Source organism: Canis lupus, chromosome 4, assembly GCF_011100685.1.
Source record: "Canis lupus familiaris isolate Mischka breed German Shepherd chromosome 4, alternate assembly UU_Cfam_GSD_1.0, whole genome shotgun sequence".
Classification (NCBI taxonomy): domain Eukaryota; kingdom Metazoa; phylum Chordata; class Mammalia; order Carnivora; family Canidae; genus Canis; species Canis lupus.
Window position 1 is genome coordinate 20,362,182 of NC_049225.1, and position 18,626 is coordinate 20,380,807.

The window sequence follows — 18,626 nt, forward strand, 5'->3', positions numbered from 1 at the left end:
AACCTGACACAGGTATTTTCCATCAATTTAGAAAGATTTCCTAATGGGGTATCTATATCACAAGTTTTTTCTTCCTGGTCCAATCTGAACAAAGTTGATTCTGGGAGTACTGACACGTTCCTAAAACAGCAAAACAGGTGTACATGAATGTTTTTCATTTAACATGGTCAGTAGGTCTGTATAGGAAACATACTACTGTCCTAAATGAGTAAATGAGCCAGAATAGCTATTAAGATGGTTACCAGAGGCACATGGGTGGCTCAGTTGGTTAAGCATCTGCTTTTGGCTCAGGACATAATCCCAGGGTACTGCGATCGAGTCCACATAGGGCTCCATACTGTGGGGAGAGTTTACTTCTCCCTCTCTGTCCCTTCTCCTGCTCATTCTCTCTCTCTCCTGCTCTCTCAAATAAATAAATTAAATTCTTTAAAAAAAAATGGCTACTAGGCCCTAATTCATACTTCCAATCAGATAATATAAGAATGGTGGATTGGAAAGAAGAGGGGGAAAAGTAGGGAAGGGCATGAGACACTAAGGTCAAAGCAATTAATCAGGAATCTACAATACCTGCTCACAATTCACTAGGCCTTGCTTTGCAATTTAGCCTGGGCTCACCACCCCTAGAAGGATCCTGAGCACATGGCCCCTCTCTCCTCCAATCTGGAACAAAGATCTTTCCTGATGTCTTCTCCCACTCTTCCCCCAGCTCCTAAACCTCTGAGGTTTCCTAGGGTCCCCTCCCTGGTCCCCTGCCCTACTATTTTTTCCTTTGGTTCCATGCGCTCATGTAGCTCTAAATCCCAAATCTACACTTTGATGCCTGACCTCACATTCCTCTTCCACCTCATTGCTCACCCAAGCTTCAGGTCTGGATGTCCAGCAGGCAGCAAAATCTTTCCACTTGGTCAAAACCCAGCCTTTTAAAACTCAATACATTCAAACCTGAACAAATCTTCATCCCTGCTGAATCTGATCCCCATTCTGATTCCAGTCAGTAACTCTTATCTCCATACCATTACCTTATTCCGTCCTTCTCCCATTCCCTTACCTCTTCCCAACCTCCACATCCAATCAACATCCAAATGTCAGCCAATTTTACTTTCTAAATACTTCTAGAAGTCACTCCATCTTTACTGCCAAAGAAATTACTGCTAGCCTGGACCCTGTAAGTTTCCTGGGGTCTATGCTTTCACTTTCATCTCTATTAATTAATGACTTCTCACAATGCATCCACAGAAAAATGCAAATCTGATTATTACTCTTCTGTTTAAAACTCTTCAATACATCTGAATAAAGTCACAACATAACATGGTATATGAGACCTTCTATGAACTGACCTCCCGCATCACACACTCTTCTCTTGTTTAAGATTTTATTTATTTATTTGAGAGAGAGCCCTTGCCCAGAGGAGCAGAGGAGGGAGGGGCATAGGGAAATGGAGGAGACTTCCTGCTGAGCAGGGAGCCTGACTGGGACTCCATCCCAGGGCTCTGAGATCATGACCTGAGGCAAAGGCAGACACTTAACTGACTGAGCCACCTAGGAGCCCCTACACTCTCCGTCTTTCACATTCCTGCAGTTTCCTGAATACTCCATTTCACAGTATATCACACCATCATGTCTTTATGTGTCATGTTCCTCTGCCTGGCATACTCTTCTCACATTGCTCCATCAGGCTAATTAATCCACCAAATGAAGATCCAGAATGACTTCTTTCAAAAAGCTTTCTCTGAGCCTACTAAAATTGGATTAAACGCTTCTCACCCATGTTCTCTTCAATTCAAACACTTGTCATATTAGACCAAAAATATGTTTGTCTACCCATAAGATTATAAACTTCTCAAGGTTTTGCAAAGCAGGATAGGCACTAAATAAATAACTGCAAGGGACTACAGGATACTCTAACAGACAAAAGAAACAAGGTGACTTATACTCCGATGTCATGACACCCAGACTAGGGCTGGTTATGGTTAAACTAGAAATACTGACTGGTAGAGAACAACCCTGGACAAGTCCAGGGCAGTTACCCAGAAGTCACTGCATTCCAATTGCTGATCTCCATCCATTAAAATATGGCAATGCATAGCCTGCACTTGAATGCAACAAAGGCTGGAAGTACAGGAAGAGGGGAATGTAGATATTTGTGAACATGGATAGTGGTCTCAACCACAAACTTTCATATCAACTAGTCTATTTACTTAATATTTTTCTTTAAATGAACTCACTTTGTTTTAACAGAGATAAATATACTTTGTCACAACCACAAATTGGAAAAAAAAGTCTCTTTTTAAAAAGACTTTATTTTTAAGTAATCTCTACACCCAACATGGGGCTCGAAACCTACAACTCTGAGATCAAGAGTTGCATGCTTGACACGGGCAGAGGGGCATGCAGAGACACGGGCAGAGGGAGAAGCAGGCTCCCCATAGGGAGACCAATGCGGAACTCAATCCCAGGACCCCAAGACCCCAGGACCCTGGGATCATAACCCAAGCCAAAGGCAGATGCTCAACCACTGTATCACCCAGGCGCCCTACCTCAATTTTTTTTTAAAAAAGCAAATGAAGGGGATGCCTGGGTGGCTCAGTGGTTTGGCGCCTGCCTTCAGCCCAGGACATAATCCTGGAGTCCCAGGATCGAGTCCCACATCGGGCTCCCCACATGGAGCCTGCTTCTCCTCCCTCTGCCTGTGTCTCTGCCTCTCTCTGTGTCTCTCGTGAATAAATAAATAAAACTTAAAAAATAAAAAATAAATAAAAAAGCGAATAAAGTGGAGCACCTGGCTGGCTCAGCTGGTGGAGTGTGGGACTCTTGATTTCGGGGTTGTGAGTTCAAGTCCTACACTGGGCATAGAGATTACTTAAAAAAGGAGGGGGGGTAATGAAGCACTGATACATCCTACTACATAAAGATGAATCTCAAGAAGATTGTGCTAAGGGAAAAAAAGCCAGTCACAAAAGGCCACATAGTATAAGATCCCATTTCTATGAAATGTTCAGAACAGGGACATCTATAGGATCAAAAAGGAAACATGATTGCCTGGCATAGGAGGAATGAATACCAAAGGACACAAGGGTTCTTTTTGGGGTGATGAAAATATTCTTTTCAAAATATGATTTTGGTGATGGCTACACAACTCTAAGCATATACTAAAAACCATGAATAATGGTTTAAATGAATAAACTGTGTATAGTGTGCAACTTATGTATCAATAAAGCTGTTATCCCACCAGAGGGACATTTCATTACCTGTCCAATAAACAGGTTACTGATGTCACGTTAATCTCCTTCACATATCCCCTAGACAAAGCAAATAGTGTTCTCTCTTCTCCACTTAAAATAATCCTATCACCTGCCATTAGATTTGTGACAGGAATGTCACCATTTTTACGTTGAAAATTATGTAAATATTGTCCATCACAAATTGTCTTTACACATTCTGTTCTAATCAGGTTTCCAATGCAGCTGCCACTCTCTTCCCTAAGAAACAGCAAGAAAGACAGTGAGAGAAAGCTTCCATTTACATCATATATAAAAATACTGAATTTGCATTTTCCCACAATTTACTTGTTCATCTGGCCCCTGGAAGCTATAATGTTAATACCTACTCAATCAGTTTTACACTTTCCACAATCTACATTAAAGTGTCAGAAATGCTAAGAAACATTCTATGAGTTTTAAAATAATCCCTCATCAAAAGACATCTGGACAAGTGCTAGGGAGTACATACCTTATTGCATTCACAGGCTGGGAACTCTGAACAACATGTGCATCAGCACTTTGAAGCTTGAACAACATCCCCACTTCCTATGCTGATACACGTAACATTACAAGACAAAATGGTAATGCTTCTCCTGAAGTTGATGTGAAGAAAATAAGTACCTATTTCTTTAGCATTTACAAGAGGATTTATAATTATTGTTACTAAAATAATGGCAAGTTGATAATTCCACTGCTTCTAAGAAATAAGTATTAAGTATTTACAACCTTTAGACACTCCTATTAAGTACAACTTCAGAAGCTTGTTGGCATGTACACTTGACAGTCACTATATTTACGCAGTCTATCAAAAACAACTTAAATTTTATCCACTGTAATGATTCCTTGTGTTAAAATTTACTATGAAGGAAAAATAAATAAATAAATAAAAATAAAAAAATACAAAAAATTTACTACGAAGGAAATAACAGTCCAATTATTTCTAAAGTTACATTAAAATCAACATTCAGGGGATCCCTTGGTGGCGCAGCAGTTTGGCGCCTGCCTTTGGCCCAGGGCGCGATCCTGGAGACCTGGGATCGAATCCCACGTCGGGCTCCTGGTGCATGGAGCCTGCTTCTCCCTCTGCCTGTGTCTCTGCCTCTCTCTCTCTCTCTCTCTCTCTGTGTGACTATCATAAATAAATTAAAAAAAAAAAATCAACATTCATGGGCAGCCCCCATGGCGCAGCGGTTTAGCGCCGCCTGCGGCCCAGGGTGTGATCCTGGAGACCCGGGATCGAGTCCCACATCGGACTCCCTACATGGTGCCTGTTTCTCCCTCTACCTGTGTCTCTGCCTCTCTCTCTAGCTGTATCTCTATGAATGAATGAATGAATGAATGAATAAATAAATAAATAAATAAATAAGACTCAGAAGAGCCAACATTCATACTGGAAAGTTATAAATAAGTGGATCAAATGGAATGAAATATTACATAAAGAAAAATACTAAGCAAAGACATACAAAATTACTTTATAAGCGACTTGTAAAAAATAGGGACGCCTGGGTGGCTCAGCAATTGAGTTTCTGCCTTTGGCTCAGGTCATAATCCCAGGATGCAAGATCAAGTCCCACATCAAGCTCCCTGCGAGGAGCCTGCTTCTCCCTCTGCCTATGTCTCTGCCTCTCTCTCTGTGTCTCTCATGAATAAATAAATAAATCTTAAAAAAAAAAAAAAAAAAACCTTGTAAAAAATAGATCTCTATAGGAAAAAAACGGGGGGTTGCTGGAAGGGAAGTGGGTAAGGGAATGGGGCATCTAGGTGATGGACATTAAGAAGGGCATGTGATGTAATGAGCACTGGGTTCTGTATGCAACTGATGAATCACTAAACTCTACCTCTGAAACTAAAAAAGTTCTTTTTAATTTAAAAAAATTAAAAATATGTCTCACAAAATAAAAGATGGACCAATTTTAGAAAATTTGAATCTGAAAATATGAACTTCTTAAAGACTAGTATTTAAAGTATTAAGTAAAACGTCATTAATTTGTACTAGGATGCTAAAATTCACCTCATATTAAACTTTATCCTCTTTTCACTGATGAAAAAGGACTAATAATTTTTAAAATAAGATTACTCAAGACATACTTAACCTAATGAAAATAATAGTGCTCCTACTTAGAGACAATTCGTTGACAGCCATCTAGAGTTGGCATGAATATACAAAATTGCACATCTCTGCCATGATATCATGTATCCCGTATTTTTCCTGATTCTAAATACCATCCCATTACCTAATCCAAATTACTGAAGTTTTACTGTATTAGATGAACCACTTACATTTCTGAAGCAGGCATTAACCATATATGTTGGTGATTCTTTTTATTATCCTTTGATTGTGACTCCAGGGTTAACATTAGACACCAAAGGCTAAAATACTCCAAGTGTGTAAGCTTTAGATGTTGGGTTTCTTCTTTTATTTTGGGCAGCATGCCAATCGGGACTGAACTGTCATCCGTCTGTTGTTCAACTGCTCTAAAGAAAGATGTATATAAAACATTTCACTGACTAGCTATAAAAATGAGTTTATTTCTGAAATAAGCATACATACATGATGATCACTGTAACTTTTTTTGTTTTTTTTTTTTTTTTTAGAGTCAAACACACCTTATTCAGCACAGGAATGTGTGAACAGAAGGGCTTTGGGCAGGGTTCCTGACAAAGAGCTCTGCTTCAAACCCTGCTGTAAACGGAGCAAAGGTCATCATATAAACCACTGGGCCCAGAGGGATGATTACTGTAACTTTTAATCACAGGTCCTAATTTTCTTTAAAAGTCATTACAGGGGATCCCTGGGTGGCTCAGCAGTTTAGCGCCTGCCTTCAGCCCAGGGCGTGATCCCGGAGTCCCGGGATCGAGTCCCACATCAGGCTCCCTGCATGGAACCTGCTTTTCTCCCTCTGCCTTCTCTGCCTCTCTTTCTGTGTCTCTCTTGAATAAATAAAATATTTTTAATTTTTATATCCTCTCTCTCTCATGAATAAATAAAATCTTTAAAAAAAAAGCCATTTCAACATTTTATAAGCCAAATAACTTTTTACAAAACAAAATGCTTACGAAACCCAGTATAACATTATTTTGCTTTTTTTTTTTTTTTAATTTTTATTTATTTATGATAGTCACAGAGAGAGAGAGAGGCGCAGAGACACAGGCAGAGGGAGAAGCAGGCTCCATGCACCAGGAGCCCGACGTGGGATTCGATCCCGGGTCTCCAGGATCGCGCCCTGGGCCAAAGGCAGGTGCCAAACCGCTGCGCCACCCAGGGATCCCCATTATTTTGCTTTTAAGGACTATCACCCTAATAGCTACTTAAGTTTGGTATACTCTAGTTTTCATTCCTATAATTATAGCAATTTTACACATTGTGTACACCTGCATCTCTCAAAGTCACAATTTGTACATCCAGCTCTGTGCCAGTAAAGTCAACATAAAAACACGGATAATTACATACAGTATCAATTATGCTTAATACTAATTTTTCAATTTTTAGTATATGTGCAGCTGAAGCGAGCACTAATTTTTCGATTTTTATACAGAAACAAGTGTTATAGGACAGCATACAAAACATTGGGAATAAAACAAGATTTCAAAAAAATATTCTTCTCCTATAGGCCCAAACGTGCCAGAGTTCATGCTCCTTTGCATTAAAAGAGCTTTTGTATGATATACTTTGAAAAGTCCTTTATGAGAATTTTTTTTTAAAGATTTTATTTATTGGGATCCCTGGGTGGCGCAGCAGTTTATCGCCTGCCTTTGGTCCAGGGCGCGATCCTGGAGACCTGGGATCAAATCCCACGTCGGGCTCCCGGTGCATGGAGCCTGCTTCTCCCTCTGCCTATGTCTCTACCTCTCTCTCTCTCTCTCTCTCTCTCTCTCTCTCCCCTTCTCTCTCTGTGTGACTATCATAAATAAATAAAAATGTTTAATAAAAAAAAAAATTTTATTTATTCATGAGAGACAGAGAGAGAGAGAGGCAGAGACACAGACAGAGGGAGAAGCAGGCTCCATGCAGGGAGCCCAATGTGGGACTGGATCCCAGGACTCCAGTATCATGCCCTGGGCCAAAGGCAGACGCTAAACCGCTGAGCCACCCAGCCATCCCCTTTTTTTCCCCCTAAAGATTTATTATTCGTTCATGAGAGACACAGAGAGAGAAAGGCAGAGACATAGGCAGAGGGAGAAGCAGGCTCCCCATAGGGAGCCCGATGCAGGCAGGACTCCAGCACAGATCCTGGGATCACACCCTAAGCCGAAGGCAGACGCTCAATCATTGAGCCACCAAGGCATCCTCCTTTGTGGGAATTCTTAGGCTGAACTGGAACTTTGGTCTTGATTTGATCTTGTTTCCTACTCCATATATACATCTAACTACTTTTTGTGTCCTTAAAAACATTCACTGGGATCCCTGGGTGGCGCAGCGGTTTGGCGCCTGCCTTTGGCCCAGGGCGTGATCCTGGAGACCCCGGATCGAATCCCACGTCGGGCTCCCGGTGCATAGAGCCTGCTTCTCCCTCTGCCTATGTCTCTGCCTCTCTCTCTCTCTATGTGACTATCATAAATAAATAAAATAAAATAAAAAAAATTTAAAAAAAAAAAAAATTCACTGACCTATGAAGGTATAAATACAAAGCACTTTTTATGATACCTGAAAAACTTTCCCTATATAGAAAAATAGATACATAGTTGCCTGACTGGCTTAGTAGGTGGAACATGCAACTCTTGATCTCAGGATTGTAAATTAGAGCCCTATGCTGGGTGTAGAGATCACTTTAAAAATCTTAAAAATGGATGCCTGGGTGGCTCAGCAGTTAGGTACCTGCCTTTGGCTTAGGGCGAGATCCTGGGGTTCCAGGATCTAGTCCCACATCGGGCTCCCTGCATGGAACCTGCTTTTCTCTCTCTGCCTGTGTCTCTGCCTCTCTCTCTCTCTCTAGGTCTCTCATGAATAATTAAGTAAAATTTTTTTTAAAATCCTAAAAAAAGGGATCCCTGCGTGGCGCAGCAGTTTGGCGCCTGCCTTTGGCCCGGGGCGCGATCCTGGAGACCTAGGATCGAATCCCACGTCGGGCTCCCAGTGCATGGAGCCTGCTTCTCCCTCTGCCTGTGTCTCTGCCTCTCTGTCTCTCTCTGTGTGACTATCATGAATAAATAAATAAAATCTTTAAAAAATAATAATAATAAAATAAAATAAAATAAAATAAAAATAAAAATCCTAAAAAAAGAAAAATAGACATATATAAACAGAAAGACAAGTCTGTTGAATTATATCAAACTATATGTCTGAAAGAACCAATTTCCCCGTTTTGTTTTTTTTTTTTTATTTTATTTATTTGTTCATGAGAGACATAGTGGGGGAGTGGGGGGCAGAGATACAGGCAGAGGGAGAAGCAGGCTCCATGCTGGGAGCTCAATGTGGGACTCGATCCTAGGTCTCCAGGATCAGGCCCTGGACTGAAGGCGGCGCTAAACCGCTGAACCACCCGGGCTACCCCAATTTTCTTGTTTTTAACTACACAAGGCATAAAACTAAAATAGCAATTAAGAAATAGAAGAATTCAGGGTACCTGGGTGGCTCAGTGGTTGAGCGTCTACATTCGGCTCAGGGCGTGATCCTGGGTCTGGGGTTCAAGTCCCATACAGAGCTCCCTGTGAGGAGCCTGCTTCTCCCTCTATGTCTTTCATGAATAAATAAATAAAATCTTTTTTTTTTTTTTTTTTATGATAGTCACAGAGAGAGAGAGAGAGAGAGAGAGGCAGAGACACAGGCAGAGGAAGAAGCAGGCTCCATGCACCGGGAGCCCGACGTGGGATTCGATCCCGGGTCTCCAGGATCACGCCCTGGGCCAAAGGCAGGCGCCAAACCGCTGCGCCACCCAGGGATCCCAAATAAATAAAATCTTAAAAAAAAAAAAAAAAAAGAAGAATTCTTAAAGTCTCATTTAAGAAAAGCTATATAACATTTAAAATTCCTATACTTCCTTTTTTAAGATTTTATTTTTCAGGACAGCCCGGGTGGCTTAGCCGTTTAGTGCCTGCCTTCAACCCGGGGCCTGGTCCTGGAGACCTGGAATCGAGTCCCACATCAGGCTCCCAGCATGGAGCCTGCTTCTCCCTCTGCCTCTGTCTCTGCCTCTCTCTCTCTCTCTCTCTCTCTCTCTGTGTCTCTCATGAATAAATAAAATCTTAAAAAACAAAAGATTTTATTTTTCAGCTATCTCTACACCCTACATTTTTTCAAACTTAAAACCCAAAATCAAGTCACATGCTCCACCAAATGAGCCAGCTAGGTGCCCCTGTACTACATCTTTCTTACCCAGATTCGATTAAGTCCTAAAATTAATTCAGTTCCCCAGAAACTATTTGTAGCAAGATGAAAATAACCATTTTTGGAAAAAGTTTAAAAGGCATTCTATTATTGAGTTAACACTGAATTGGAATTAATACTTTTGAAAGACAATGTTTTTACCTGCTATAAAGAGCACAGTTGCCAATTTGTGAACAATATTTACAAGATTGCTGGTCTTCAATTATTTGTGGCAAAGGAGCAAGCTTTGTCTTTTCCTTTTCAATAGCAGACTTACTAATACGGTGAAACAAAGAGAATGCCATCTGGTTTCTTAGCCTTAATAATTCTGTGGGAAAAAAGGGGAAGGAGGTGTTTAAGAATTAAGTGAAGTTTATTATATATCTTTCTCATGTAAAACTTCAAGATTTAAAAACATAAAATGAACATTTGTATTTCCCATTACACTAGATACTATGAACATTTCGGTGTATATTTCCTTAAATTTTTGTTTACTTAAGTTCTTTTAAACAACCATATATCTCATAACTGATAAATATTGTGAAGCTGCTATTTTTAGCTAAATGCTAAGGATAAATACAGCTATCTAGAGTATCTAAATACAAGACAAGTTTATTTTAATATATTTTTAAAGATTTATTTATTTATTTATTCAGAGAGAGCGAAAGAGAGGCAGAGACACAGGCAGAGAGAAAAACAGGCTCCATACAGGGAGCCGGACGCGGAACTCGATCCCAGGTCTCCAGGATCACACCCCGGGCTGCAGGTGGCGCTAAACCGCTGCACCACCGGGGCTGCCACAAGACAAGTTTAAAATAAATTTTTAATTTTTTTTTTAATTTTTTTTTTTTTTTTATGATAGGCACACAGAGAGAGAGGCAGAGGGAGAAGCAGGCTCCATGCACCGGGAGCCCGACGTGGGATTTGATCCCAGGTCTCCAAAGATCACGCCCTGGGCCAAAGGCAGGCACCAAACCACTGCACCACCCAGGGATCCCTAAAATAATTTTTTATATAATAAAATTTTAAAAGGTTAAAGATGTTTTCAATTATACAGTATATTGTTAAAATTCTTCTTAAAAAGAACAGCTATACGCCAATAAATTAGGCAATCTAGAAGAAATGGATGCATTCCTGGAAAGCCACAAACTACCAAAACTGGAACAGGAAGAAATAGAAAACCTGAACAGGCCAAAAACCAGGGAGGAAATTGAAGCAGTCATCAAAAACCTCCCAAGACACAAAAGTCCAGGGCCAGATGGCTTCCCAGGGGAATTCTATCAAATGTTTAAAGAAGAATCCATACTTATTCCACTAAAGCTGTTTGGAAAGATAGAAAGAGATGGGGTACTTCCAAATTCGTTCTATGAGGCCAGCATCACCTTAATTCCAAAACCAGACAAAGACCCCACCAAAAAGGAGAATTACAGACCAGTATCTCTGATGAACATGGATGCAAAAATTCTTAACAAGATATTAGCCAATAGGATCCAACAGTACATTAAGAAAATTATTCACCATGACCAAGTAGGATTTATCCCCGGGACACAAGGCTGGTTCAACACTCGTAAAACAATCAACGTGATTCATCATATCAGCAAGAGAAAAACCAAGAACCATATGATCCTCTCATTAGATGCAGAGAAAGCATTTGACAAAATACAGCATCCATTTCTGATCAAAACTCTTCAGAGTGTAGGGATAGAGGGAACATTCCTCAACATCTTAAAAGCCATCTACGAGGGATCCCTGGGTGGCGCAGCGGTTTGGCGCCTGCCTTTGGCCCAGGGCGTGATCCTGGAGACCCGGGATCGAATCCCACGTCAGGCTCCCGGTGCATGGAGCCTGCTTCTCCCTCTGCCTGTGTCTCTGCCTCTCTCTCTCTCTCTCTCTCTCTCTGACTATCATAAATAAATAAAAATTAAAAAAAATATTAAAAAAAAAACTGTTAAAAAAAAAGCCATCTACGAAAAGCCGACAGCAAATATCACTCTCAATGGGGAAGCACTGGGAGCCTTTCCCCTAAGATCAGGAACAAGACAGGGATGTCCACTCTCACCACTGCTATTCAACATAGTACTGGAAGTCCTAGCCTCAGCAATCAGACAACAAAAAGACATTAAAGGCATTCAAATTGGCAAAGAAGAAGTCAAATTCTCCCTCTTCACCAATGACATGATACTCTACATAGAAAACCCAAAAGCCTCTACCCCAAGATTGCTAGAACTCATACAGCAACTTGGCAGTGTGGCAGGATACAAAATCAATGCCCAGAAGTCAGTGGCATTTCTATACACTAACAATGAAACTGAAGAAAGAGAAATTAAGGAGTCAATCCCATTTACAATTGCACCCAAAAGCATAAGATACATAGGAATAAACCTAACCAAAGACGTAAAGGATCTATACCCTAAAAACTATAGAACTTCTGAAAGAAATTGAGGAAGACACCAAGAGATGGAAAAATATTCCATGCGCATGGATTGGCAGAATTAATATTGTGAAAATGTCAATGTTACCCAGGGCAATTTACACATTTAATGCAATCCCTATCAAAATACCATGGACTTTCTTCAGAGAGTTAGAACAAATTATTTTAAGATTTGTGTGGAATCAGAAAAGACCCCGTGTAGCCAGGGGAATTAAAAAAAAAAAACAAAAAAAAAAACATAGCTGGGGGCATCACAATGCCAGATTTCAGGTTGTACTACAAAGCTGTGGTCATCAAGACAGTGTGGTACTGGCACAAAAACAGACACATAGATCAATGGAACAGAATAGAGAACCCAGAAGTTGGGATCCCTGGGTGGCGCAGCAGTTTAGCTCCTGCCTTTGGCCCAGGGCACGATCCTGGAGACCTGGGATCGAATCCCACATCGGGCTCCCGGTACATGGAGTCTGCTTCTCCCTCTGCCTTTGTCTCTGCCAATCTCTCTCTCTCTGTGTGACTATCATAAATAAATAAAAATTAAAAAAAAAAAGAGAACCCAGAAGTGGACCCTGAACTTTATGGTCAACTAATATTTGATAAAGGAGGAAAGACTATCCATTGGAAGAAAGACAGTCTCTTCAATAAATGGTGCTGGGAAAATTGGACATCCACATGCAGAAGAATGAAACTACACCACTCTCTTTCACCATACACAAAGATAAACTCAAAATGGATGAAAGATCTAAATGTGAGACAAGATTCCATCAAAATCCTAGAGGAGAACACAGGCAACACCCTTTTTGAACTCAGCCACAGTAACTTCTTGCAAGATACATCCACAAAAGCAAAAGAAACAAAAGCAAAAATGAACTATTGGGACTTCATCAAGATAAGAAGCTTTTGCACAGAAAAGGATACAGTCAACAAAACTGACAAAAAGACAACCTACAGAATGGGAGAAGATATTTGCAAATTATGTATCAGATAAAGGGCTAGTTTCCAAGATCTATAAAGAACTTCTTAAACTCAACACCAAAGAAACAAACAATCCAATCATGAAATGGGCAAAAGACATGAAGAGAAATCTCACAGAGGAAGACATAGACATGGCCAACATGCACATGAGAAAATGCTCTGCATCACTTGCCATCAGGGAAATACAAATCAAAACCACAATGAGGGGATCCCTGGGTGGCGCAGCGGTTTGGCGCCTGCCTTTGGCCCAGGGCGCGATCCTGGAGACCCGGGATCGAATGCCACATCGGGCTTCCGGTGCATGGAGCCTGCTTCTCCCTCTGCCTATGTCTCTGCCTCTCTCTCTTTCTCTCTCTGACTATCAAAAAAAAAAAAAAAAAAAAAAAAAAAAAACCACAATGAGATACCACCTCACACCAGTGAGAATGGGGAAAATTAACAAGGCAGGAAACCACAAATGTTGGAGAGGATGTGGAGAAAAGGGAACCCACTTACACTGTTGGTGGGAATGTGAACTGGTGTAGCCACTCTGGAAAACTGTGTGGAGGTTCCTCAAAGAGTTAAAAATAGACCTGCCCTACGACCCAGCAATTGCACTGTTGGGGATTTACCCCAAAGATACAGATGCAATGAAACGCCGGGACACCTGCACCCCGATGTTTATAGCAGCAATGTCCACAATAGCCAAACTGTGGAAGGAGCCTTGGTGTCCATCGAAAGATGAATGGATAAAGAAATGTGGTTTATGTATACAATGGAATATTACTCAGCCATAGAAATAACAAATACCCACCATTTGCTTCAATGTGGATGGAACTGGAAGGTATTATGCTGAGTGAAGTAAGTCAGTCGGAGAAGGACAAACATTATATGGTCTCATTCATTTGGGGAATATACATAATAGTGAAAGGGAATATAAGGGAAGGGAGAAGAAATGTGCGGGAAATATCAGAAAGGGAGACACAACATAAAGACTCCTAACTCTGGGAAACGAACTAGGGGTGGTGGAAGGGGAGGAGGGCGGGGTGTGGGGGTGATGGGTGACGGGCACTGGGGGGGGGGGGGCACTTGATGGGATGAGCACTGGGTGTTATTCTGTATGTTGGTAAATTGAACACCAATAAAAAATAAATTTATTATAAAAAAAATAAAAATAGAAAAAAAATACAACTAGGGCAGCCAGGGTGGCTCAGTGGTTTAGCGCCACCTTCAGCCCAGGGCGTGATCCTGGAGACCCGGGATCGAGTCCCAAGTCAGGCTACCTGCATGGAGCCTTCTCCCTCTGCCTGTGTCTCTGCCTCTTTCTGTGTGTCTCTCATGAATAAATAAATAAAATATTTAAAAAAATAAAAAAATAAAAAATACAACTAAAAATACATAAATAAGCAAAAAAGCAAATAAATAAAACCACAACCACACATTATAACCTATTTTAGGCCTAGCAAATACAGTGAATGATTTTCAGGTATATATACCTGATTACTAAAGGTTAAAGGAAAAACCAAACAAATAAAATCCAGGGAAGTAAATTGAGAAAAAACAATTCTACCTCTTTTATCAAGATGGTTGGCAGGCACAGGGTACATGTTGCCAGTCTTGAGGTAAAGGAGCAGGCCGGCTTCTGGGTCAGCTCTCCTCTCTTGGCTCAGCAGTGTATACAAAACAAGCTGTGAAAACACTGTATGTTTTGTCAAATAAAAACTTTAACTTTCATGTGTGCATATGTGGTCAGCAATCAACACATAACTATAATTTTTTTTTCATAACTATAATTTTAAAATCAAAAAGTCAGGGTGCCTGGGTGTTGGGTCAGTATCCAACTGTGGGTTTTGACTCAGGTCATGATCTCACGGGTTATGGGATCCAGCTTCATGACCAGCTCCTTGCTCATCAGGGAGTCTGCTTGATTCTCCCCCTCTACCCCTACCCCCTCCTCGCAACACACATGCACACACTCATACTTTCTCTGCTCTCTCATTATCTCTAAAAATGAATAAATAAATCTTTAAAAAATAATAAATAAATAAAAATTAAAAAAAATAAAAACGTCAGTTATTTCCATTTTAAAAATAACATAAAGCAAATTAGCAGAGGTAATACAATAATTCCATGACAAATACTTAACTTCTACAACATGAACAGTTTATGCTTGTCAATTTTACACAAAGAAGAAATAGATAGAATTTTTCTTAGATAGTAAATATTTAGGTTTCCAATAAATTAAAGAGGAAAATTAACCGAACTATATTTTACATTGTGAAGTTAACAGTCTTTACACACTATTTTCAGGATGCCTGGGTGGCTCAGTTTAGCGCCTACCTTTGGCCCAGGGCGTGATCTTGGAGTCCCGGGATCGGGTCCCACATCGGGCCCCTTGCATGGAGCCTGCTTCTCCCTCTGCCTATGTCTCCGCCTGTGTGTGTGTGTGTGTGTGTGTGTGTGTGTGTGATGAATAAATAAAATCTTTAGAAAAAAAAAAAAAACCACTATTTTCCCTGTTTAAAATAAGTGAATTAGGAGCATCTGAGTGGTTCAGTCCATTAAGCATCTGCCTTCAGCTCAGGTCGTGATGTCAGGGTCCTGGGATCAAGGCCAGCATCAGGCTCCCTACTCAGTGGGAAGCCTGCTTCTCCCTCTCCCTTGCCCTTCCTCCCCACCACCCCTGCTCTTGCTCTCTCATTATCTCTCCCTCAAATAAATAAATAAAATCTTTTTAAAAAATTGATTAAATAAGTGAACTAAATGCTAAAATGCATATTATAAATAATATAAATAATATAGTTATAGTTGTCATAGTTACTAAACTAAACTAAATGAGGTTAACTTTACAGAGTTCACTGGTTTTGCAGAGCATGAGTCACTATTAACTGCGTTAAATGTATGTGGTGCTCTCCAGAGAAACCACCTAAGACAAGTTAGAAACAGCTGCTTTATAGTTCATGAAAACACCATAGCAACAACAGCAAGTCATTTAGTCGTATACAACCTACAAACAAGATAATATGCTTTCCAAGAGAATTCCAAGATTAAAATGTTGAATGATTTATGTCTTTGGTTGGTTTTTAATAGGCTCCACACCCAGCGTGGAGCCCAATATGGGGCTTGAACTCAGGACCCGGAGATTAAGACTTGAGCAGAGATCAAGAGCTGGTAGCTTAACCAACAACTGAGCCACCCAGATGCCCCTGATTTATGTTTTTAAACCATAAAATTCCAGGGGCGTCTGGTAGCTCAGTCAGTTAAGTGTCTGCCATTTGTTCAGGTCATGATCTCAGGGTCCTGGGATGGAGCCCTGCATCAAGTAGTGAGCCTGCTTAGCCCAATCTTACCCTCCTCCCCCCTCCATCCTCGCTCATGCTCTCTCTCAAATAAATAAATAAGTCATAAAATCATAAATACCAAGACTAGTCATTATAATTAACATGCCTAGGTAGGTCAACTTATAACAAGATTCTTGTTTTCTTTTTTTTAAAGATTTTATTTATTTATTCATGAGAGACACAACAGAGAGAGAGGCAGGGACACAGGCAGAGGGAGAAGGAGAAGCAGGCTCCATGCAGGGAGCCCGACATGGGACTCGATCCCAGGTTTCCAGGATCAGGCCCTGGGCTGAAGGCAGTGCCAAACCACTGAGCCACCCGGGCTGCCCAGATTATTGTTTTCTAAGCTATATTTAAAATGTAATGGGGCACCTGGCTGGCTCAGTAGATAAAGCATGTAACTCTTGATCTCAGGATCGTAAAGACTATAGAGATTACTTAAAGTAATATCTTTAACTAAATAAATTAATCCAATTTAATATAGCATTATCTGCAGCATATATATTAATTTTATCTATAAATTCATCATTAAGTGCCCAAGATAGGCTTATAAAAACCAAAAATAAAACAAATTTATTGATTTTTGTTCTTTTGTTCCTATCAAAAATAGTAGTATTTGTCAAAAATAAACTACTAGGACTTTACCAAAATAAAAAGCTTTTACACAGCAAAGAAAACCATCAACAGGGGTTGAGCCTGGGTGGCTCAGCAGTTAAGCGTCTGCCTTCAGCTCTGGGCATGATCCCAGAGTCCCAATATCGAGTCCCACATCAGGCTACCTGCATGGAGCCTGCTTCTCCCTCTGGCTCTACCTCTCCCTCTGTCTCTCTCTCTGTCTCTCATGAATAAATAATATCTTAAAAAAAAATCAACAAAATGAAAAAGCAACCTACTGAATGAGAGAAGGTATCTGCAAATTATATATCCCAAAAAAGGTAATATTCAAAATATATAAATAACTTATAGGGACGCCTGGATGGCTCAGCAGTTGCGCATCTGCCTTTGGCTCAGGGCATAATCCTGGGATCCAAGATCCAGTCCCACATCGGGCTCCCTAAGGGGAGCCTGCTTCTCCCTCTGTGTCTCTGCCCCTCTCTCTCTGTGTCTCTCATGAATAAATAAATAAATCTTAAAAAAAAAAAAAAAAAAAGAACTTAACTCAACCCAAAAAAGCAAATAATCTGATTAAAAATGGGCAGAGAGGGATCCCCGGGTGGCGCAGCGGTTTAGCGCCTGCCTTTGGCCCAGGGCGCGATCCTGGAGACCCAGGATCAAATCCCGCGTCGGGCTCCCAGTGCATGGAGCCTGTTTCTCCCTCTGCCTGTGTCTCTGCCTCTCGCTCTCTCTCTCTCTGTGACTATCATAAATAAATTAAAAAAAAATTTTTTTAAATGGGCAGAGATCCTGAAGAGACATTTTTCTATAGAAGACCTATAGATGGCCAACAGACACATTAAAAAATGCTCAGTGTCAGGAAAATGCAAATCAAAACCACAATAAGGTATCATCTTACATCTGTCAAAATGGCTAGAATCACAAAGACAAGAAATAACAAGTGTTCACAAGGATATGGAGAAAAAGGAACACTGTTGGTGGGAATGTAAATTGGTACAGTCATTGCAGAAAACAGCACAGAAGTCCCGCAAAAAATTAAAAATAGAAATAATATACAATCCAGTAATTCCACTACTAGGTATTTACCCACAGAATGCAAAAACATTAATTTGAAAAAAATATATGCACCGCTATGTTTAGTGCAGCATTATATACAATAGCCAAGATATGGAAACAACTTACGTGTCCACTTTTTTTATTTTTTCCTTTTTAAAAAATTTAAATTCAATTAAGTGTCCACTGATAGATGAATAGATAAAGAAGATGTGGTGTTTATATATAATGGAATACTACTCAGACATAAAAAATGAGATCTTGGGCAGCCCGGGTGGCTCAGCGGTTTGGCGCCACCTTCAGCCCAGGGCCTAATCCTGGAGACCCAGGATCCAGTCCCACGTTGGGCTCCCTGCATGGAGCCTGCTTCTCCCTCTGCCTGTGTCTCTGACTCTCTCTCTCTCTCTCTTTCTGTCTCTTATGAATAAATAAATAAAATCTTTAAAAACAAATGAGATCTTGCCATGTGTCACACCATGGATGGACCTAGAGGTCTTATGGTAAAATAAGTCAGACGCAGAAAGACAAATACCATACGATTTCCCTTATACATAGATCTAAAAACAAAACAAATGAACAAACAAAATGCAGAAAGAGGTAAAGAGATGGGCAAAATGGCTAAAGGGGAGTGGGAGATACAGGTTTCCAGTTATGGAATGAATAAGTCA

General features: G+C 40.5%; 1 protein-coding gene across 1 annotated transcript in view; it reads right to left on the minus strand.

Annotated features, from left to right (window-relative positions):
- DNA2 (DNA replication helicase/nuclease 2) overlaps positions 1–18,626 on the minus strand; it is a 57,854-nt gene that overhangs the window by 18,459 nt on the left and 20,769 nt on the right. Inside the window, exons 7-11 of the mRNA XM_038534133.1 lie at positions 14,520–14,637; positions 9,727–9,892; positions 5,541–5,735; positions 3,249–3,479; positions 4–120 (exon numbers count right to left, since the gene is read on the minus strand). Of these exons, the coding sequence (XP_038390061.1) occupies positions 4–120; positions 3,249–3,479; positions 5,541–5,735; positions 9,727–9,892; positions 14,520–14,637 (827 nt within the window). The remainder of the gene's footprint in view (positions 1–3; positions 121–3,248; positions 3,480–5,540; positions 5,736–9,726; positions 9,893–14,519; positions 14,638–18,626) is intronic.